The sequence below is a fragment of the Pseudoliparis swirei genome, chromosome 10 (assembly GCF_029220125.1).
Source record: "Pseudoliparis swirei isolate HS2019 ecotype Mariana Trench chromosome 10, NWPU_hadal_v1, whole genome shotgun sequence".
NCBI lineage: Eukaryota > Metazoa > Chordata > Actinopteri > Perciformes > Liparidae > Pseudoliparis > Pseudoliparis swirei.
This window is the reverse complement of record NC_079397.1, coordinates 7,069,556-7,093,529: the sequence shown is the minus strand read 5'-3', so window position 1 is coordinate 7,093,529 and position 23,974 is coordinate 7,069,556. Positions and strand designations below refer to the sequence as shown.

The following is a 23,974-nucleotide window of genomic DNA, read 5'->3' as shown; positions in this document are numbered from 1 at the left end:
GCCATTTGTTGTTATTTGTTTTTGCTTTTACAAATCACACAGGCAGCCTGATTTTATTGATTTTAAAAATACATTATTCTAACATGCAGGCTCGGAGCTTCTTCTGTGGAATTTAACATTTTCCATAATGTGAAGCCACATATTCAGCGTGCAATGCGAGCTTCCACAACGAACACACAACGGACACACAACGCCAGTATGAACCATTCTGAAGCGACCTTGGCTTTGACTCTTTTTGAAAAAAAAGGTGAATCCCAATAATGCGTGCAATAAATTGTTATTTTCCTTTTCACTTAAATTACTTCACATAAAACAACCACAGTTTATTGCACAACGAAGGCTGACACAATGTATGGATTTGTGCCATAAATCATGAGTGTTTGAGATACAAAGTGAAGCGTGTGTGTGTGTGTGTGTGTGTCTTGTGTCTGTGTTAGTGTGTTTCTTTGTGTCTGTGTGTGTTCTTGTGCATGTGTCTGTTTTCTGTCACCTTTGATAACTGGGCCAATACTACTGGGCACCTCTCCCCACTGACGTTGAACACTTTAAAGCTGTCACTGGTGTGTGTGTGTGTGTTCAGTAATGTAATGACTTTGGCCCTATTTACAGTTGTCGTTAAAATACAAGCTGTATCCAGCTTCTCCAAACGGGTCAATTTGATTGGTCTTCATATAAGTTCTGTTGTCGGCATATTTATCTTATTTCAGGTAAGAGTGGGTTGGCGCTGTCAAAAATAAACATTGTAGATCATTAAATGTGATACTTTAACACAACATTAGCATAATAATGTGTGCAGCTGCTGTGAATGCGAGGGGAAAAGCACCATAACGAGTCTTTAGCTTTCACAAATGATAGACATGAACTGCTCTTACACCTGGCCGAGATTAGATCTCAATACGTTCAAATTTTTACATCCCCTCCGCCTTTCATCATCTCTCACACATGAAGAGCTCTTGCGCACAGTAGCCCCCCCCCCCTCCCCCGAGGATGCGGTTGGTGGGGTGACCCCCGTCTCAGTGACTCCTCTTGAGGTGCACATTGTCTGCAGTAACAGGAGCTGACAGAGAACATCATGGGACAGTTTGTTGTTATCAGTGTGTGTGTGTGTGTGTGTGTGTACTGTTGCTCACATGTACATATCAGTGGCAGCTCAACACCCGATATAACTAAAAAACAACCAAACAGAGAGCAGATGCCAGCCTTTGGCACAGTTTACACGGTGTAATCTCTTATTGTGCGCTAATTGCATCCTGTTTGAACTGATGTAGTAGTATGGTAGTGGCAGGAGGAGTCACTGATCCCTTTTGCAGCTGCAGAAGTGCTAAGAGGGTGGTGGGAGTCAGTCAATAGTAAAAAGAGTACAGTCTAGACCCATTCTGTATGAGAAGTGCCCTGAGAAATCTTCTGGTATGATTTGGTTTGAATAACATGGAAATGTGAATGTAACCAGCTCCGTGGCTCCAGGGCTATTTTATGTCAGAAGGAGCTATAGGTTGGCACGTTGGCGCCCTGATAGCCGGCGTGCTGACAGGAGGCCCGGCAGTGTGAGGGCCAAACAACACCACTTACTTCACTGATCCTCAGTGTCAAACACACACTGCTGCCTTGCAAGGAAATAGGGCGGGATTTGAATTCTATTCACAGTTGCAGTTGTAACTCAAACAAAAAAAGGGTACGAAAGCTTACTTCCTTCATGGCATCTTTTAAGATTAGATAACAGATATTTTTAAAGGAGCAATGTCAGTTAGTTTGGCCATCAGTTTCATTCCCTTTGATGTTTTTTTTATATCCAAGACAAAGTACAAGACAAACATTTTAATGTGGCTTCTAGTGGGAATTTTATAATAGCTCGGTGGGATTTGATCCTCGATCAGGGTGGACACATTTTGGCCCCAATTTGGAGACGAATACACACAGTTGTGGATTTTAAGAGCAAATTACTAGCGGCTAAAAAAATTGTTTTTTGCTTCCCCATTACTTTCGCCATCTCGGCAGTAACAACACAGCCTTCTGGCCGTTCCAAAAATGCACAACGAGGTAGATCGTCGTTGAAGCAGACAGCGAGCTCCCTGCGACGTCTCCCACCTGTTACTCAAAGCGACTGCACCCTCAATTCCGCATTAACTTTAAGCCTCTTCGTGGTCAGCTATAGAGACCAAAGGGCTGGAAACATGTTTATTTCTTCTATAAAGTTGGGCATTTAGATATGGGCTCTAAGAGGCTTCACTCGTATGTTGAGCCCAGCCTCAAGTGGCCATTTGAGGAACTGCAGTGTTTGGCACTTCCACATTGGTTTCTTATATCTGTATTTTTCAGGCTGCATTCAAGTCATTTATCAAACAGTATATTGTGATTAATCTTTTCCTGTTTGTCTTTCAATCTCTTCGCAGGTCGACAAAATGGTTTACTACAATGCCAAAGATGACGTAAGTTCAACTTGATCCCACTATTTCTTATATTCTGTCAGTGTAATTACAGATGCAATTTGTCAAATATGACACCACAAGCAACCCATATCCGGCCCTGCAGAGACCATTACCATGGCAACGAAACCGATAGCAGATTTTATTGATAGCCTGTAAGAATCTGTGAAAAGACATCACTGTATGTGTGTCTGTACGGATCACTGTTATATCCATAAGGACCTCTGGTATGCATGCATGTTTAATCAGATTTAGTGTGTATGTATTAAGACCAGTGGAGGTTTTGGGCCCCACACTCAGAAACACATGAGTATGCGTGAGACATTGAATGCCTCCTGCGGCCTCAGATGTCATCTGTCTACTCTCATAAACAGGGCTCAGCATCTAATTCCCCTCCACTATCCCAGTGGGAAAGAACCACACTAATGTCACTCTGCATTTGACTGACAACCCCTCTACCCTTGGTCTCTTCCTCTCCGGATGCCTGGATTTATGTTTGACGGCCTACAACTTTTCAGTTTCTCTATATGAATCTCTCAGTAGGGACATTGAAGTGAATATTAACACTTAACACCTGGTCATTCACAGTAAAAAATAAACTGCATATACAGTATGTTCACAAACCGAGGGTGCACACCCCTCTTCATCCATAAACTCCGATCCAGGATGGTACTGAAACTCCAGCTTCTGTTGTTTTTGTCCCCTTTTCTGCAGCTTAATGAGACAGAGGAAGTCAAAGGAAGGAAAAACCGATATCTTCCCGATGATTTTGAGATCGACCCCGACTTCAAGCGGCTCGTCTCGTACAACACCACCGCCGTCCACATCCCGACAGACATATATGAAGGCTGTAAGTTGCATTGTAGAAAACTACGTTATCTTTCTCTTTCGGTAAATAAATGCTAATACATAGCAACCAGCACCTCCCGGCTCTCTCTCGTTATCGCTGTCCAGTATCTACAGAACATTCCCATGATGCAGAACTCAGCCACCGAGCGCTGTCCGTAGTGGAGACGGCTCCCCAAAGCTAGGCCGGTCTAGTCTATATATAGCCTAGATGTCAACAGCCCAATAGCTCGCACACTCCAGCCCTCTCTTTACCCTCGTCACCGGCTGCTCCCTTCCCTCCCGTTCACGACTAACCCCGCTGACCTTACCAGTGGAACAGGGACACGTTCCCCTCGGCCGATGTTTTTTTTGTCGGTGCTTTGCGTTAGCATTCAGTTTTTTCTCAGGGCTCTCAAGTTTTGAAGACAGGCAAGAGTGACATTTCCGTCAGCACCCCCCCCCCCCCGCAGAACGAAATTTTCGGATATCAATCAGTCGCGCGCGATTCCAGGATGCTTTATTTTCATTGGTTGCTGGATTAAATCTTACCCAGATACAACAGATACGGGGTTTTTCTGATTGGCTATTGTGTAAACCCATTTCTTTTTTTTGATTGGCTAATAAGTGGCTCCTCACAGCAGAACTCCAGGGGAGCGCTTGATTCCTCCACGGTGAGGGCAGAGCGGCCAGCTCATGTTTGCGCGCTGCGGCACATTAAAACATTAAATAGCCGAGAGTTTTTTTCAGCGTGAGAAATACGATGTGTGGCGGGAGTGCGTGACTTAAGACCGAAATGCGTGAGTCTCACGCTCAATGCGTGACACTTGAGAGCCCTGTATTGTTTAGCATGTTGTTCACACACTTGCATTGGTGCTTTTCATGCACTTAACTTACAAAAGTGTCTTGGTCATTGTTTTCATCATAAACATAATGTTATGCATAGTTTATTTTTCTTAAAATGTTTAGGCATATTTGCCGCATGGCTACAAGGATGGCATTGTTGGTCTGTTGGTCGGCCCACTTCTTTGGGCCTCGAGGATTGCAATGAAAATCTCTACAGACATTCATGGTCCCCATAAGATTAATCAGAATTACTTTGGTGATTCCTTTACTTTTCCTCTTGGTGCCGCCATTGAAGCTTCTTTTTGTTTGAAGTGAAATGTCTGAACAGCTGTGGGATATATTTCTATGTTATTTGGTACATATATTTATGGTGCCCAGAGGATGAACCATAATAGCTTCAGTGACTCGCTGACTTTTCATCTCCTGCCACCAATAATTCAATATTATATAGTGAAATATGTAAAAACATGGATTGACAAAACCTGCAAAACTAATAATGTTCTCAAAAATAAGCAGCTGTATTTTAAACAATACCTATTGAAGGAGAATCAGACTAGCCTAATTTAAAGGAAGTGATCATGTTTATGTCATGACTTATGTTGCCTCCCTTACTGCTAGCACTATGTGATCTGACTTCTCTGTTGATACAGTTAATAGCCTACAGGGCTATAACTTCATGGAGATACTCCATCTCTCCCTTCTGGAGCCTCTCCCAGCAATCAGCGTAAGCAGGAAAACACACCCGAGAGGCCACCAGTCAAACCCGATTTGGCTTCCAGTAATTCAATCTGGTATAATAAAGAATGCTTACCGTATGTGGCCAGCCTTAAACTCCTCCAGACAAAAAGGATCCGAATAATTGGAGTTTTATCCATTATGATCTTACTGTGTCAAATTTGAAACAGCCATTACTGTGAATGTGATGTTGGCATAAGGTAATTGGTTTTGCATCAGGAATTAGTCTTCAATGATCTCAATCTAAATGTGATTGGTGTATTTTACTTCCATTGATTTAGCCTTTTGCCAGACACACACACACACACACACACACACACACATGTCTTCTGTAAAGTAGTTCTGAAACTGGGCACTTCGCAGATGATGGAAAACAGGCTTCCGGACGCGCGTGAATTAAGTTATCAACATTTAATGGCAGGAAGTGTAAAACAAACATTCAAGGCGCTCTTCCTCGGCTCCAGGCGCCTCCGCCCCTTCAGCCTTGCGGCCTCGAGGATACCTGTAGAAGAGACCCGATTTCTCTAATCCACGGAGTTTCATACTCCAAATCACTGGCCCCGGTCAAAACGTCACTTCCGGTCAAGTCGCTAAACAAGTATTTTCACAATAAGAGTCCCGTCTTGTTATTGTCCGCATTAAAGTTACTTTCACAATAAAAGTCTCTTGTTATTGTAAGTCACTTCACGGAATTCAACCGGCCTCGTCAATCTATAATACTAACATACAGTCACTCTCATGCAACATACATTAATTCTTGCCATTTACATTGAGTAAACATTACCCCTATGCTTCATAATACATTAATAACAATATCAATATTCTCCCTAATATTTTCTATTATAATATCTTTCTATATGTATTAATTTAAAACATAAGACCTCTGCAGATGTTATCAAAATAAACTATTACAACCTAACACTTCTAAGTAAGACTCTTATTCTGGGACACTAATGAATGCAATGCAAGGACACACCCGGACAAAGGGATGCAGACATGTCTTCATACACACAGAAGCATACAGGTCATGTCCTTCTTTGCAAACACACTCTCATACAAAACATGCACACACTACAGTGACAACACCATGTAGCAACAACAAGAGGACACAGACAGGACATGAACAAATTGGAAATAAAACAATGGGAAAGTTGTGATGAGTCAATAGAGTGCATTTTATATTATAATTGACATGAGACGTGATACAATTATCCAAAAGGAATCTAGATCCTTCCAAATAAACCCAATGTCTCTTCTAGTAAAGCAGCGCAACATAATTGACCCCTCGAGCTGCGGACACTTTCTAACTAAACTTATTTGATTTCACAGTTACGCAATACATTTAACAACACACACATGCAGCAGGCATCAACCAGTTAAAAAATGGCCTGCTACACAGGCATGAGCTAATTCCCTCTTTGGCATTGATTGAGCATTTAATATCAATTTAATTAATGATCATCACGCTGGGTTTGCTAAATGCAGTCGACTCGGCCACATGATTGTAATGTCCTCACACAGCGAGTCACTCCACATAAGTTGGACTATAAATGTGCAGAGTGACAGGCCTCTGGGCCTCTGACTGTGGAGACATGTTTGTCTATGCCAAATGCACTCAGTTATAACGATGAGGGTCGGTTTGGGTATTGGAGAGGGGTATGTTCCTAGTCTTATTCATCAGTCGGTCTTTTACTCTCTTTATAAAATGTAAAATCTTTTTTTTTGTTCTCTTTCCTGGTGTGAACACTTTGCTTAAGGCTTTTCTTTCCAGAACTCTCTTAGCGAGATCTCATTAGATGTGATAAAATGTACACAATGTGTTAGCTACATGGTCCCCCAACCTCTGTCATACAATGGATTCAATAGTTTATGTGGACTTAGAAAGCCAGGACTCTATTGGTAGGTTAATGTGTTGTTTTATTTATATTTATTTTAACCATTTAATAATCCATATTTAACTGCTGCGCTCTGGCTCATTGGAGGCGTGGTCTCTGTTTGATCTCTTTTAGGCGTGTGGTGGTGGTGGAGGGTCTGGGTGGTGTAGTTGTAGTCATGTAGCAATGTAACAAAGCACTGGCTTGTATTAGTGCTCTCTCTCTCTCTATCTCTCTCTCTTGCTCTCCTTCTCTCTCTTGCTCTCCTTCTCTCTCTCCATCTCCATCTCCATCTCCAAGGACGGGCTGCTACATCGATGCCACTCCGGATGGTCAGCGCTGTCGGCGTTGCCATGGCAGTGTGTATCCGACTGTGTGTGTGTCTGTGAATGTGTGCGTAGAAGGAGGCGAACACACTCGGACACGCCCTGGTTTTCTATCTTGTTGCTTAGAGGAACGACTGGCAACTTGATTAAGGACTTTGTCTAGACAGGGCTGGCGTCCTTGTGGCTTTTACTGATGCTGAAGGAGAGATGTGTCATCCTCAAACTCTTCTTTAATTGCGGTGGACTTTCTCGGCGACCTTCACCCTTCATCATTCTTCCCTCTTCTTCTTTTTTTCCCATTCCTACGGCTTGTTTTTTAGTTCTTTTGCCCGACTTTCTTCTTCACTTATATGGTCATGTTTGCTCTTTTTTCTCTCCTCCTCGCCGCTATTCTCTCTTGTTTCTTGCCGCCCTTATCCTTGCCAGCTCTCCCCCTTCACACCACCCCCCACTCATCCCCTGCTCCACTTTATTAAGCATATTAATAGGTTGCGTGGAGACAAATATGCTACTGTTTTTCTCCCCCGCATCGGTCCTGCTGATTGGAATCTGCTCTCCCCGCTGATCCAGTGTGGGTGGTCAGACTGGGACTCATGATTGTGTTCATGTGCGTGTGTGCACGCACACCGGCGATGAATCAGAGTGCGTCTGTGTGTGTGTGTGTGTGTGAATGTGTTGAGAGGTGCGGGGGGGGGTGGAAGAAACACTTTGGGTGTGAGAGTTGGCATGTGTGTGTGTGTGTGTCACATCACATGCACCTATGGATCTCATGGCTGCGGATGTCTTGCTCGTTAGGCAGATTGGTGTGCATGCGTTGAGAGAGGAGAGCGCCGCGGCCTCGGCTGGAGATCCGAGGCTCGTCTGATGGCCGTTTGAATCGACGCTGCGTGGCACCTGTCGGCCCGAGACACGCGCACACTGCGTGACGTGCTGAGAGTCTGTGACACTGTGAATGTGAGCGTGTTTTTACCCCTGTGGCAAAGCTCACAGCGTGGAAATAGATTTTTATTATCTGCACTCTTGTGCCCACTTGATGCGCGTCCTGTTTTGTTGACGGAGCTGGCTGCCAAACTCTTGAGTTTTTTTCTTCTCAATCTCTGACTCCTCCCCCTTCCTTCCTTCCTTCCTCTTCCCCCCTTTCACTGTAAATATGTCTACCTGTGTCCTTGCAACAGCTTGAATGCCTTCCCAGGATGTTCTCATTGGCTGATTGGGATTCCACTCCATACCAAAATGTTCCCTGAGAAGGTTGTGTTCCCTATAATCGTATCCATAACACTTCTATTACAGTAATGAAAGAGATTTCTGTCACGTCACCTTCTTTATTTTTTAAACCATTCCGGATAACGGTAACCAATATCAACAAGTGGAAACTTTGCACTTGTGCTCCATGTGAGGTTTAAAAAGGCTCGACTGGGAACAATTGCCCTTCGTCTGAAGCCAGATGACATTCCTTAAAGGGGTCACCTTCACGACTCGACACCTTTGTCATGCTACAGAAATAAATGTGGGTGTTACACATGTGTGCGTGTGCTGATGTCATATCGGCCTCCCCCCTTGGCCATAGTAGCTATGAGTGTGTTTCTACATCTTCATATGGCCTTGGGAAGTAAGCTGTTCATGTTTGTGATGTGTGTTCTAATTCCTGCGGAGACCATAATGGATATGTCAATTCTACACGGGGAGAACGCATAAAACCGACACACTCTGCATCTCAATCATCTATGTTGTCTATCTTGCTCATTATTTATCAACACAGGCATAAATTGCCCAATGGCTTGGACACTACATTGGACCTGCCGTAGCAGGTGGTGGGCGAATGAAATACTGAATGTGATCTTTCCTCGTTAGTTCACTGAACTGTGAACTAACAAGGACAGAGTGCAGCATCGGGGGAGAAAACCTACGTCTCCTCTACGAGGTCTTGTTATCGTGAGACTTCTTGTTACTGATGTCACGGAAACCAGCAGGACTAATCCATTAAAGGCCGTCCGCTGGGAGCAGAGAGATGAGGCCTGAACAAATTGTCACCACTTATCATCACTGGGACACGCTTTGCTCTGCAATGCCACGGGGAGCAATTTAGGACTCGGACTAAACTCTGTCTTTATTTGACGTAGCATGGAAAAAAAGCCTTTTTAAAAGAGGTGGTAGTGAGGAGAGGAAGGAGTGAGGAGCCAGAGGGAGCGTGAGACCCACCGGACGAGGGAGAAGTGGGAGGGTGAAAGAAAAAAAATATTTTTCTAGGCTGGTCATTCCTTATTTACTTAGTGAAAAGAGTACACTGAGTTTTTCTTGGTGGCTATTATCCCAAGAAAATAGTACCAACTGGACATTGTGTATCTTTTTGCTGATTTGTAAATATAATAAGTAACTTAGTTACGAGTACAGTCCTTTTTACTCCCTTTTAACCACATAGCTTAGTTATCTGTCCAGTAAGAGTCTGCCTCAGCAAAAACTTTTACCATTTAAGAGACCCCTGTCCCGTTCTGAGGTCTATTTATTAGTAGTATTACCATTTTTTACTTTCACAGAAAAACACAGATATGGGGAATCTAAACACACACACACCCACATACAGTATGAGTCATAAACAGCTTCAATTCGACATGCAGCCCACTCTCCGAGGCACAGCGCTGCCTTTTTTGACCAAACTAAATTCTTGGAGCATTAAATCAGTAAGAGCTCCTGCAGACACAGGTAAACAAATTGTTTACTGTACGTCTGTCCCCCGAGTGCCCGGAAGATGATTTTTGTTTCAATCCAGAAATATCTAATTGGATCATGTTGTTTTTGTCGGTGTGTGTGTGTGTGTGTGTGTGTGTGTGTGTGTGTGTGTGTGTGTGTGTGTGTGTGTGTGTGTGTGTGTGTGTGTGTGTGTGTGTGTTTGTTTGTGTATGTGTGGCTGGCTTTTGGGCTGGTTTCTTTGACAGAATTGCATTAAAAATAAATGTTTTTTGAAAAGCCGTGACATTTTTTTTGAGTGATTTCAATGATGTTTTACTTCTTCACAAATATGACTCACTTATCTGTATGTGTGTGTGTGTGTTATTTTCCATTTTATTTCAAAAGGGCCAGAAACAGAATTCCACACTTGTTTAGAGTAGAATGGAAGACCACTGTTGGTAATTTAGGAATGTGTGTGTGTGTGTGTTCCAGCAAACATCATTTTGAATGAGCTAAATTGGACAGAGGCCTTGGAAGATGTTTTCCGAAAAAACAAAGAGGAAGATCCCTCACTCCTCTGGCAGGTGTTTGGCTCGGCCACCGGATTGGCTCGGTACTTCCCAGGTGAGCAGCTCATGAGCCAATGGAGTTACTCCAACTGCCGCTGACCTTCCTTTGCTCAGGGAGAGATAATTGCCTCCAAAGTGCCATTTCACAATGTGGCAGGCAGATTCATGCAAACACCAGAAAATATTTCTAATCACAGTTGTACTGTCAGCTGATCACTCTTTCTTGTGACTTTAGGCGAAGGTACAATTCATATATTACTTTTTCTCTGTTAAAATCATATTATTATGTATTACTGCAGATGTCACTTTTGAATTGTCCTCTATATCTCAAAAACATTGTACAAATCAAACAAAGGAGATACAACAATTCTTAAACGTTGTAGTCAGGCTAGCTTCTCACTGCTGCCAGTATGTATGCTAAGCTAAGCTAATAGCCTCCTAGCTCAAGTTACCATTAAGAAAGCCAATATATTTGATTCCTCAAAAAGTACAACTATTCTTTGAATATAAAACATATTAAGATAATATTTAAGGTCATATATGTAAGACGTGTTTTTTACCAGTAAGTATTTAACCCAATTTGAATGTGCAGTAAAAATATTTTCCTTTTTCCCATTGTCTTCCCAGCATCCCCTTGGACTGACTCAAGCAATTTGGCCGATAAGATCGACCTCTATGATGTTCGAAGGCGACCGTGGTGAGTAGACACTCATTATGGAAAGTGCAGTTTTGTTTCTGTGTCTCTAATAATCTCATCATAAGTCATTTATGTAGTATTTGTCAAGGGCCTACATGTGGCTCATTCAATCTACCTGTGTAATTAATCAAATTAAAGATTAATTTGCAAAAACCCTTCTGCCGTGTTGCATAATCAGATTACACATAAGGACTTGGATACAGAAACACAGTTTAAAACAATCAAATCCAGGTGTCTACCCAAACCCACTCAAACACATCAGAGCAGTGTGATGATTAAGTATCTGTAGAATAAATGTTACCAATACAGAAGCTTCATTAGTCTCTTAAAAAGGATTGCAATCTGGTTCGAAGCTATCAATACTCTTTTAACCATGTTATTAAATGTCAACTATTGAGCTCTTGAGCTCTGAACGAAGGCGCACAACTGTTTGTTTATTAAAGAAATGGAAGAAGAGCATTAAAGATTAAAAAAGAATGAATCGGTCAGATTTATGTCAAAAGCAAATGTTAGAGAGCGATATTTAATTAATTAAGAAGGATGAGAGTGATGCAACTGCAAAGTGTAAGGTATCATGTGCTGGAGTGTGTGTGCTTGTAGATTCCTTAGAAATTGGTTTGAAAAAGAATGTCTCCAGTGTTATAATGAATCCCTTTTGTATGCTGGACGTCTCTTCGTGTACTCAATGTCCACGACCTTCATGTGCGTGTCTGTTATTACTCACCAGGTACATTCAGGGGGCAGCGTCACCCAAGGACATGCTCATCCTGGTGGACGCGTGAGTGACGACCTCATCATTCATTTCAGTCATATTCTATTTTATTTGTGTGCGCCAGAAAGCCCCCGATGCTACGCTTCTGACTGTGCTGCGCCCGCGGCCACTTCCACGTGTGACGCTGAGGGTATCCTGCGACTTCATCATTTACAGTCCAGTTGTTTCTTCCTGTGATGAATGATTTACGCCTACAAATTTTAGGTTTTGCTTTTTGAAGAAACCGTATTCTGTATTTCCCACGGTCACACAGTAGAAAAACAATTTAGAATCCAACAAACTACAAATGATTCACATACATATTGGTCAACAGTTTGATAGTTTGCGTTATAGTGTACACTGTATAGGTAGCATCAACTTGTTTTGTTGTGGAGGAAAAGGGCTCGCACTGATATGGGAAGCAAGCGTAAAGGATATGGACAATATTCCATATTTGTATTATTGTTGAAGCTGAAAAGAGCTGTTGCACTTGGTGATATGTCCCTTCAGTCCCATGAACATGGCTTCTGTAGTTTATCTTAAATCAATCCCACAAATAAATTATTCCCACCAGACTAGAGCACCAAATGTGTCATTTACTCCAGTTTTAGCAATGTCTTGGTGACCATGAGAAAAATATAGAAAACGTGAGTCCTATCCTTTTAATGTCTTTCTAATAGCATGTATAGCTGTATTTATTTACCTAATGATTGCTAATAATTCACCATATTTTTTCCTTTTTTTACTGAATTATTGACCACAACTAAAGGAGCGAGGACGTCTTGCTGCATGCAGGAGCATGTGATTATGAGTGTGCTTTGGTAAAGTGTCATTACGAATAGCACTCATGGCACCGGCAAAAATGACAACGCAATATGATGAATAAAAAAGTAAATGTGTCCATTTGCAGCACTTAACACAGCTCTGGTAATGGCACACAGAGGATTGATGAGGCTTATTAGACATTAAAAGATGCCTGTGTTATGCTCGGGTGAAAGAGTCACGAGAGGAACTCCACTCCTCGTTATATCTGCAGGGACCAACTGAGCGCTGAATCTGTTCAGGGTCCCCATCTTGTTTTAGGAAAGACTTCCATGGGAACACAGACATTTTGTTATTAATGTTTAACGCTAATATTCACAGTTTGTGTGAGATATTAGCCCAGTAAATGGCACTAAACTCATGTCATAAAGGAAGATTACTAATTCTAACAAATGTGATGGATAATACTATATCTTGCATGTTGAAGAAACCAGTGTGTAGGCAGAAGGCTTTACAGATGGCAACGTCAGTTGTTGAGTCTGTTCAATTTATTGGGCATAGTAAGGTATCTCGGCAACTCGCCACATAGCAACATTAATTTGTTTTGCATAATCATGTTTTAGAGATGTACTGACGCTTTATTCAGCGCCCTGATTTAGATTCATCTATATACACTTTCCTATTGGACTGTGGTGGCATAAGAACATACTGTATACCGTGGGTACGGTATCTTTGTTTCATTGCAGCTATTTACTAAAATCCAAAAAGTTCATTTTATTTCTCATTACACTCAGCACCCCAACTTGACAGAAAAAAAACAAATGTAGAAATGTTTGCAAATTTATTAAAAAAGAAAAACTGATATATTGATTTATTTAGTAAAACCAAAAACCTCTTATTATTGCCACACTGCAGGAGCGGCAGCGTTTCGGGGCTCACCCTCAAACTCATCCGAACGTCGGTCAGCAAGATGCTGGAGACGCTCTCCGACGACGACTACGTGAACGTGGTCTACGTGAGTATTCCCACAGCTGATACTTTGATTTCATCTCCACTGGAAAACAAATGTGGTTTCTGCTCATATTTACTTTATAAATACTCAACTTTCTATCTCTTCATGTATGCATGAATACAGATGTGCATGGATGCGTGCGTTCTTGTGTGGTCATTTGTCTGACTCAAAGAATGTGTGTGAGCATATATTTATATACATATACATTTATGTATATATATGCTCTGTGTGTGTGTGTGTGTGTGTGTGTGTATGTTTGTGGATATGAGTGACATCAGAGCTGAATCCAAGTATGTCTGCCTGATGGCGCGAACACATGACACAGCTTGAGCGAACCCTGAAATGCCACGAGATAAGTTTGAGGAATGAACGCGTGCTGCATTCATGACCCGCACTTTGAATCGGTGGCGTGTACGGGAGAAGGTTCCGGCCCTGGAGAACGCTCAGGCACAAAAGATTCACTGACAACAGGATGGAGGAAAATATTCATCCATCATCATTTGAAGCTCAATTTCTGCAAAAGTCAGATTCATGCTTGATTGCACGATTAGTTGAGTGAAAAAAGAAGAGCACACGCTTAAGTGCTTACAGTGGTTATTTCCTTCTTTTGGAGGATTTTGAGTATTCTTGAAGATGTACGATAGCCAGTCACACTGGAATTGATTTGCAGGACAAGATTGAAAAAAAAAAAAAGGTCCTCTTGCGCAACATTTTTATTCTTTATTCAATCCGTATATTTTTATACACACAAACATCTTTGAAGAACATGCCTTCCTACAGTATGCTGTTCTTCTGAGCTTTTATTACGGCGTCTGAGATATTTTAAGATATATTCTATAAGTCAGAAGTTCTCACGCACAACTCCTTCCTATTGTTTTGTGTGTAGGCGTGAATCTTTTTCAAGGACGTGTCTTGGCAGCATGAATGAAAACATTCAATGTGTGGAAACGGTCACCGTGAGCTGCAGCGTCCTTCAGTGTTTGGAAAAAACACAACCCAATGTGAAGAAAAGAAAAGACGCAACGATGCATAAACTGCGTGAAAGTGTGTCCTTTGCTGTCATGGTCCTTGTTCTTTTAGTGTCGCATGATCTCTGAAACATTTCTTTATGCTTCGGAAAATAACTTTGCAGTTTTCGTGGCCGAAGCCCCTGGTTCATTCTATTATATTAACTTGGGCAACTCACAATGACTTGACTTCAGAGCCACTCTTGTCATTGTACTCAATGATCACGAAGTTTAAGCCTCTAAAGGCCGATCTGCACTATCTTCTCACTCATTTGACATTTTATGTAAGATTGTATGAGTACTTTTATGTCAGCTTTTGTATGTGATATAATTACACCTCGACTTTTTGATGTTAAGGAGGACGACTTAAGCAAAAAGTGCAATTTAGTCATGCAACCAGTATTTGTGCAGCGTTCGGTGTGTGCGTGTGTGTGTGTGTGTTTGTACACTTGTTTATGAATGTCTTAATGGTTTTTTTTCTCACATATATCATGATTGCAAAGTATGCAGTCTTGGCTAAAACAGATGTTGGGTATTAATGAGCCATGTCCCAGTTCTCCATAGGGTGTGTATGTGTGTGTGTTTGTGTGTGTGTGTGTGTGTGTGTGCATGAATTGAACCTCCAGTTCATCTGTGCCTCTACATTAACTATTCACCAGTATTAATCTTCTTTACTTGTCGAGCTGTGTACTTGTACTGTGACCAGTCAGAGTAATGTCTGTCTCTACGTCATAATCCCTCCATAATCAAGCTCTTTGTTTTGTTTTGTTTTTTACCTCCTTATGCCACTGTCTTCACATCCCTACCTGCTCTCCTGCCAATCCTTCCTTCTGCTACTATAGCTCCCTTCGGTCTGTGCAGATTTTGATTAAGACTGATTTCATTTCACATCTGACAAATTTGTGCAACAGCAAGAGCCAAGAACTTGAAGTCATTAAAGTTATAACATTTGACCAATAATTCATTTTAATTTTATTTGATGTCAAATTGAATACATTTAATTCATCTCCTAAAATACTTTGATCTTAAGCCAAGCCAATACGCTAGGGGACACTGTGTGACAAAGAGAAAACAGGCCGCATATTTAACAGAAAATATGTGCGAGTGCCTTCCCTCCACTTCCCGTCATCCCTCCTTCCCTCTTCCCTCCAGTTCAATGACAAGGCCACGCACGCGGCGTGCTTTGCCAACCTGGTGCAGGCCAACGTCCGCAACAAGAGGATGCTGAAAGACGCCGTGCAGAACATCACGGCCAAGGGTACCACCAACTACAGAGGCGGCTTCGAGCTGGCCTTTGAGCAGCTCGCGCAGGTAGAGCGTCAGCGTGGGCGTGCTTGGTGGAATATGTCCGTGCTATCTGGATAGCATCATGGCGTAGGAGGATGTGTGAATTGGTGGATAATGCTAGGGATGGTAACGTTGATGAAACCCTCTTCTTCTCGTCTGATATAAGTTATGTCCATTTAATTCATCATTTTCATTAAATTATGAAAATAATGGTGGAACATAGGAATCCCAATAGTTGTCCTCATTTAAAAATAAGTATATGGCGTACTCTTGTGTTTTTTTCGGGCATTGCAGATTTTTGGAGCCGAGCAAGAGCTCCCGTTTCCCTTGCCATCGTCTGCATATGCATAAATAATATGCATTACGAGAGCCTTGAACTATTGTTACTGTTCCTAACAACATATTCATTTGTTGTTTTATTATTTTCCTCTGTTAAATAGTGGTTAAAATCCAAACTTTGTTATCCCCAAGATGAATGTGACAAGGGCCAATTGTAACAAGATCATCATGCTCTTCACTGATGGAGGAGAAGAGAGGGCAGAGGATATCTTTAAAAAATACAACCCCAAGCAAGCGGTGAGACTGGAAACAAGATATTCAAAGAGCGAACTACAGCAGAACGACCATATTCAAATTGTTTTACTCTTCTTCTTTTTTTCCTCACAGGTGCGCATCTTTACATTTTCAGTAGGCCAACACAACTATGACAAAGGACCAATACAGTGGATGGCCTGCGCTAATAAAGGTGCCACGTTTCACTAGACATCGTCACAATGTGTATTCTTTGGTATGATGAAGATGATTAAAATAATATAAAGAGACCAACTGAGATCTAAACTAACACAAAGAACCACTTTGAAGTTAATGCGTCCTACATTATGAAAAAAAAATTAACGCACAAGAAAAATGTAATTTCTTCAATTATGAACAGCTGGTGAACACAAATACACAATATTTTGGTTTTTGTCAGCACAGCTTGTTTTTGTTTTTTTACATGATCAAAAACACTCCAGAATAACCCTTTAAGATAATTTAACAATTTTGGATTCTTCAACCTAAAATGACGGACAACATTAGAAAAGTAGATAAATATGAATATGCTGTGTTGTTAAAATGTGCTTATTTGACCATTTGAGCTTTTATATATACGTAAAGTAAATGGGGCGAGTTCATCGAAATGAAATGTCACAATGAATACTATAATAAGCTTATATCTTTGTCTCAGGGTACTATTATGAGATCCCATCTATTGGTGCCATCAGAATCAACACTCAGGTAAACTCAAATGACAACGCAACCAAAATGACTCTTATTTATGCACAAATGATTCCTACTGTACTCGTCTGTGGCTCCAGCCCTCGACCTAGCGCACTTTACCAGTTGTGTATGGTGCCCTCTTGTGGTGGAGTGCCCGATGTGCATGTGATGAATAAAACCCTTGAAGCCTGTCTCTCGTTCTTCTCTGCAGGAGTACCTGGATGTTTTGGGCCGGCCGATGGTTAAGGCTGACAGAAGGGCCAAGCAGGTTCAGTGGACCAACGTCTACCTGGATGCACTGGTATGCACTCTCTGTGTAAATACTGAATGCACTTCGTGGGAAAATAGTTTTCCTTTGTAGTTAATAACATAGTGCTGCCGGAATGAGAGAAAAACCAAAGAGTTTTCTGTCAGATGAAGAATTCCAGCGTTAAATATTCACTGCATTCACAAGCTGCCCCGCGGCACTCAAGCTTCTGTCAAAATGAGCCTTCGGGCGACAGCGTAGATAAGAAACCAGTCGGGTAAACTGATCCAAATAGTTTGGGTGTTGTCATTCGTTTCGCCGATAAGAAGCCGTCAACGCGTGGGACTGAATTGACCTGCTCGCCGTCACAAACGTCTCTTGCCTTTCTGTGACGGTGAACAGATCATTTTGTCAAGCGGCTGCTGGTTAATGTTTGTTTTTATTGTTGAGAGACATCGATCAAACACCATGTGGTTATAATGTGAATTTATGTCACGAGTGTCATTGATTGACTTCCATTGCTAATAGCTATAAATATGTTGCATGTCTTCCAGGAGCTCGGCCTGGTCATCACTGGCACTCTGCCCGTCTTCAACAAGACCAACACAGGCTCAAAGGTGAACAAAGATACTTTTAAATACACTTGTTTATTTTATAGACACATTCATTGTAAGTTCTACCTTTTTTGTATTAAACTTTCCATTGTTTCTTTATTCACACACTTGTTTGAATCCAACATGTACTGTACGTCTGACTCTTTGACCCCTCAAGTCTACCGTTTTGTGACACGCTATAATGTTTACCAGACGACGACAAAAAAAAGCAGGAAAAAAAGCAAACACATAACATGAATACTACTCAATCATCGTCTCATCCTTGGCTTTCAACCTCCTCCTTCCTTGTATCCTTTGTTGAAGCGGAGGTCCCTCGGAAGCTCTCCCACGTGTCTCCACAGGAAGACGCTCTATCATACCATGAAGCAACAAAAAAAATATCAGAAAGAGATCAAAACCTGCAGATCAGAGAGACAAATGATCCGGTAGCTAAGTGCTTCAAGATGAGGTTACATGTCTACCTCGAAGGACTCGGGGTTACCTCCGCTATGGCGGGACGCGAAGGCTGGAAATGCCTTGTCAGTGACTCATGGCGGCATGTAAAGCTTTTGGGAATGAGGCTGTCCAGATTTCTATTGCACCCCATTTCCGTGAACTCGTTCAGAGTGCACAGAGGGACTGGACTCATCCCGAAAGAACAACAAGACTCTGAAGTGGGTCTCACAGTGGCTCTTTCTAAGCCTGACTTCCTCTTCTTTGTTTTCTCTCTCAGAAAACTCAGAACCAGCTCATCTTGGGGGTTATGGCTATTGATGTCTCCCTGGAAGATATCAAGAGACTGACGCCTCGGTTTACTGTAAAAGCACACACTACATGAATAAACACACACAGACACCAGCCTATTTACACAGTAGATTATATATTTAGTACATGGTTTCCTCCATCTTTCCATTCACTGTATATTTCCTCATCCCTGCAGTTCGGACCAAATGGCTACTACTTTGCCATCGACCCCAATGGATACGTGCTGCTCCACCCTAATCTCCTGCCAAGTGTAAGACAAATCACTCAAGAGCAACCAGATGTTTTCTTTTGCTACAGACAGTTCTGTCTGTCTCGCTAAAACACATTAGTTGCACATTAATATTGGTCAAACCTGGAAGTTAAACATGACATTCACGATAGTCAATGGGCTTTTCAGACTGAGAATACATAACGATTATTGTCTTTTGCGACCCATAAGGAATTCCTATCACGACATTTTTGCAGAATGTACCTTTTTAAATATTGTTTTAGCATTATAATGACACGGCACAGCGTCTCTCTGCTGCAGAGACATGGCAAGATGTTTTCTCACTGACCTTTGAGACGTAAACTCTTCTTGTAAATCACATATGCACACGTTGGTCACAGATGTTTACAACTTTCAAAAGTCAGAGTCAATATTTATATTTCTCCAGGATTCGTTCCCTGTTACAAAAATGTAATTATCTGAATCTGTTTTGGGGACTGATGTTTACTTCTTAATTGTTCTCCTTCATAGTCAAAGCACCACTGATATAAATTATAATATTTGCTTGCATTTCCATGTAGACTGCCAAGTTTCATGAATCTGTAACGCTGGACTTCTTGGATGCAGAGCTGGAGAATTCGTTCAAAGTGGAGGTTTGGAAAATACACACTTTAAAGTCTTATGATTCCATGAGCTCATCAGAAAGAAAGAAAGAAACGCTAATTTGTAAAGAGGGTATGTTTGTTTTAATTGATTTGTTGATTTCTGTTTGGTTGTTTGGTCAACAGATCAGAAAAAAAATGATCGACGGTAATACAGGGAATTACACCATGTCTACATTGGTGAAATCCCAAGATGAGGTAATTTTATTTTGAAAGGGCATAAACACTTTGCTGAGGACCTGTAATGTGTACTGACCAAACTGTTGTCCTCAAAGCGCTACATTGACGTAGGTCAGAGGACGTACACCTATGCTCCAGTGAAGGGGACAGATTACAGGTAAATATCATCTATTAAGTGATAAATCCATCGCATGTGTTAAGTACTTTTTACCAAATTTACACACTTACACATAGAGGAACTCCAGACGCTTTGGACTGACACAGTTTGCAAAAATGTTCGGCGTAATTGCACAAGACCAATTTTGTTGACTGGAGCTGGACTGTGGTCTTAAGTTCAGGACAAAGTCCAGGCCCACTTGAGAAAGATCTCATGAAGACACGAGGGGCAGAAATTCAGCCTTCTGCTAAAACACGCTGAGCAGAACTTACTGAAAGATATGCTGTGATGATTTTCGTCTCAAAACAAAGCGGGGGTCATGCAACGTTGTTATCGTATATTTTTACATTGGTTGAGCCAGATCGTGCTCAGGAGGTGATTTCCTCAGACAATGGAACGCTTGAGTCAGCACAGTAGTGACACAGAAATATAGATTTACAAGAATAAAATCAGTTGTACATTTTATTTTACAGAAATCCATAAGGTGATACAATATATATGTAATCATATTATTTAATAACCATTGTTATGATGTGTGTGTGTGTGTGTGTGTGTGTGTGTGTGTCTTCTCTCAGCCTGGCTCTGGTCCTTCCTGACTACAGTATGCATTACATCAAGGCCAAAATCGCCGACACGATCACGCAGGCAAAATGTAAGTGCCATCTCAATCAGTTTAGTCGCTTGTTCCATTCTTAGGTTTTTATTTATCTTCCATTAATACAGACACTAGACTAATGTTGCTGGTTTAAAAAGTATTGCTAATTTTTCTCGGGGCATGAGAAGCACTCGTGCCTCAGCTCATGGTTCCTATCCATCACGTATGGTGACCCATGCACCACAGTATACATACTGTACAAAAGCACACACATCGATATGTCCCCCTGCATGCCCTCGCCTCTTGTGTCGCTATGGCAACGCACACCCTCGGTTGTGATGCCGCTCAAAGCTTTTGTTGCCAGACAGCAGGACGAGTGGCTCCAGTATCCCCTTTCACACATCATCAATTCATTTACAGCTAAGTAACTCACTCTCTGTGTGTGTGTGTGTGTGTGTGTGTGTAGGTGTGTGTAGGTGTGTGTGTGTGTGTGTGTGTGTGTGTGTGTGTGTGTGTGTGTGTGTGTGTGTGTGTGTGTGTGTGTGTGTGTGTGTGTGTGTGTGTGTGTGTGTGTGTGTGTGTGTGTGTTCAATTGGCTGTTTGGATGTGTTCATGATCAAGCCTATTGCACACATACAGTAGAACAGAGGTTCCATATGTGGTGCTGTCATCTCGTGTCTCTTGAGTACTGTCTGTTCCCACTAGTAAAGATGAAATTGACTCATAGAGTTACACAAAGGACAGTTTTATAATATGCGTGCGTGTGTGTGTTCTTTTTAAGAGTCTGTCCCTTTGTCCGTATGTTTTTTGGTCCACATTACACATAAGAAATCTAATGTCCCACCTTCCGGCAATTGGCTGCACTCATTATTCCAGAAAGCTGGGAAACTCAACTGGCAGAGACTCGAAGCTTGCATGACATCAGTAATCCATCACAGTGAACATTTCATCGCCTACATTTTTTGCTAGCTGGAGCTTAATTAAGTGCGGTCGTGAACAGGGACCCGCTTCTATTTGTTGATGCTTTACGCATGTTCGAATGTCGGAGCTGTTGTTATTGGCTTGGCAGCTGATAGAGGCTCAATGAAAAATGAGACCAGAGGACACGAACATTGATTTAAAAAGATTATATGACTTTGGTCATTTTTAGAACTAGTTGTCGGTTTGCAGCTGACTCACTTCCAGAGAGAGTAAATAACGTTGTAATAACAATACATTGGTAAGAAAATGCAAGTATCTGCAAGTTGATGTTCAAACAAATAGCAGACAATGACTTCATGGACAGGTTTTCTTCCCCCATTGCCTCACCATTAACACACACACACACACACACACACACACACACACACACAGTACATCGTAACCGTCCTAAACTGAGCGTTTCGTGCATTTGGATCCAATATTATTATTCAAAAATCCATTTGAATAAAATATTGTGGGTGACCTTGTTGGCTTATTTCCTTTCCGGCTCTCTTTTCCAATTCCCTGTTTCCTCTCCTCATCTTTGCATCCTCCTCCCTCCTGTTCTCCTGCCCTCCTCAACTCTTGACCATTCCTGGTGTCTTGGACCCTGCCCCCTCGCCCCCTCGCAGCGTTTTTGGGCAAGTATTCTCCTCCTGTGCTTTACCTCCTGACCCCTGTCCGGTTTCTCGCACACTACCAGCAGACTTTGGATGTGCCGTCTCTTCCAATTGGTCCATCGTATGCTGTGTTGCCGACTCATGAACGCACAAGCACTTTGTTTTTCTGTTTTTCTTCATTTTGTGGCTTCTGATTCATAATGACAATACTGTTGCACTGACTCAAGCGGGCGTCTGGACTCAGGAGCTTCGCATGCAATGCACGCCCACACAGCGTGCCGCAGATGTCTGTCTGCACGATGCATGCATTTGACACCCCCCCCCCCACACACACACACACACACACACACCTGTTCCAATGGCCCTCAGATGTGGTTTTGGCACTAAGCTGTAGCAGGAAGAACAGAGGACAGGGTGTTTTTGCGTTATTAAAAGGTGAAGCCATAAAGGAGAAAGCGGTGAGTCTGCACCCACAACATGAGTCGCTGTGTTTTCTTTAGTTTCCTCTCCTTGACTCACTGAGTTTTACAACCTTGTTAAATAAGTAAATAAGTCCTAATGAAAGACAGAATCCCTTTTAGCTCACTCGGCTTCATCTCTTCTCTTCGTCCTTCTGTGCGCTTTGTCATCCGTCCTGTCTTGTTTGTGGTCATTGCATCAAAAACTCTCTCCACAGAACACATTTAAGCCCTCTGCGGGTTCACTGAAACCAAAGCCCACATTTCTGTCCGCTTTATTCTGTTTCTAAAGGGCGAACACAAACTGGAAACATATCATGTCCTCATCCCCACATAGATTTGTGAAGTTGATGGAGGTCGTTGACTTCAATGTTGCCGTGCGTGAGATTGAGTCATGCTGAAATCCATCCACATCAGGATGGATTGTAGCTGCACGTCTTAGATATTGCACTGATTCAGTTATTCACAGAGGGGGCAGCGGGAGTGTCATCGTCGGTGTGAAAAGGCCTGAGAGAGTGCAGAAAATATAAGCAGTCGTCACTCCCCAAATCTCCATGCTATTCATCATTACTAAATACTCTGATGGATTAGTAAGTGGTGACCGAATATCAAAGAAAAAACACATGGGTGCAATTATTTCCCGATCACGACCACCAAAAGAGGACGAGGAGCAGCCCATGTCGTCATGAGAAATGTTGCTGTACAGTATAATCAACTGTCGATGTGACATGCTTTGGAGAATGTCAAAGGAACGTTAAGGTTATGAGCTGTGGTTAATTTGACTCCTATGTGCAGTATTGTAATGCAAATACATCACTCAAGTGCACTTTGCCCCTCCACCAAAAGCATGGTAATACTAATGCTAAAGACACTTCTAAATCATGACTTTAAAAATGTCTGACCACATTTCTAAGTCCGCTCTTTGTGTTTTCCATCAGCGCTGTCTCCATTTACATCCAAAGGGCCTACAACCGTTTGTTTGGAGTGCAATATTTCTATTCAGGACTCGCTCTCTGAATAAAATATTGTGTCACCTTTGACCCCTGTGGTTTTACCCTGTCTTTTTTTTCCTTCCCCCCCCCCGCCTTTCTTTTCCCTCTCGTCTTTACCTCCCCGGGGGATGATTCTCTTGTTCGCCCACTTTCTCTCTGGTGGGATTCTTTTCCATTCCAGGGAAAGATGGCAAGTATTTTCTCCTTTTCACTTTAATGTCTTTCCTCTTGTTTGTGAGCCTCGTTAGCCCAAAGCATGATGGTCCTTCTTATTTATACCTGATGTGTGTGTGCAAGACTGTATTCTTTACAGTGTGTCATTTATGTGCAGTGTAAAACTGTCCACAGAGTTAGTTTCACTTCGACATTTTTATGATTTTAAGTGGTAAATATAGCTTTTGGGTTTCTCCTATTTTCTCTTGGTGAGTGCCAGCCCATCACGTTACCATTCTACCTTGCATTTTGACTAAATATATGAAGCATAAGAGTGAAATTCAAG

The 23,974-nt window shown here is 42.0% G+C and overlaps 1 protein-coding gene across 2 annotated transcripts in view; it reads left to right on the top strand.

Moving 5' to 3' along the window:
- The window catches only part of LOC130200419 (voltage-dependent calcium channel subunit alpha-2/delta-1-like), a 75,229-nt gene that overhangs the window by 33,960 nt on the left and 17,295 nt on the right, over positions 1-23,974 (top strand). Inside the window, exons 5-23 of one of the 2 annotated variants that reach the window (XM_056424691.1) lie at positions 2,391-2,426; positions 3,138-3,273; positions 10,189-10,320; positions 10,893-10,962; positions 11,690-11,740; positions 13,391-13,490; positions 15,647-15,805; positions 16,253-16,357; positions 16,448-16,526; positions 17,007-17,056; positions 17,250-17,339; positions 17,840-17,902; positions 18,612-18,695; positions 18,819-18,893; positions 19,433-19,504; positions 19,640-19,711; positions 19,789-19,850; positions 20,426-20,502; positions 22,038-23,662. In XM_056424691.1, coding sequence (XP_056280666.1) covers positions 2,391-2,426; positions 3,138-3,273; positions 10,189-10,320; positions 10,893-10,962; positions 11,690-11,740; positions 13,391-13,490; positions 15,647-15,805; positions 16,253-16,357; positions 16,448-16,526; positions 17,007-17,056; positions 17,250-17,339; positions 17,840-17,902; positions 18,612-18,695; positions 18,819-18,893; positions 19,433-19,504; positions 19,640-19,711; positions 19,789-19,850; positions 20,426-20,502; positions 22,038-22,219 — 1,695 coding nt within the window. In that variant the 3' untranslated portion in view covers positions 22,220-23,662. Of the gene's footprint in view, positions 1-2,390; positions 2,427-3,137; positions 3,274-10,188; positions 10,321-10,892; positions 10,963-11,689; positions 11,741-13,390; positions 13,491-15,646; positions 15,806-16,252; positions 16,358-16,447; positions 16,527-17,006; positions 17,057-17,249; positions 17,340-17,839; positions 17,903-18,611; positions 18,696-18,818; positions 18,894-19,432; positions 19,505-19,639; positions 19,712-19,788; positions 19,851-20,425; positions 20,503-22,037; positions 23,663-23,974 lie in introns of those variants that run through there. The other variant, XM_056424690.1, reaches the window with a different exon arrangement.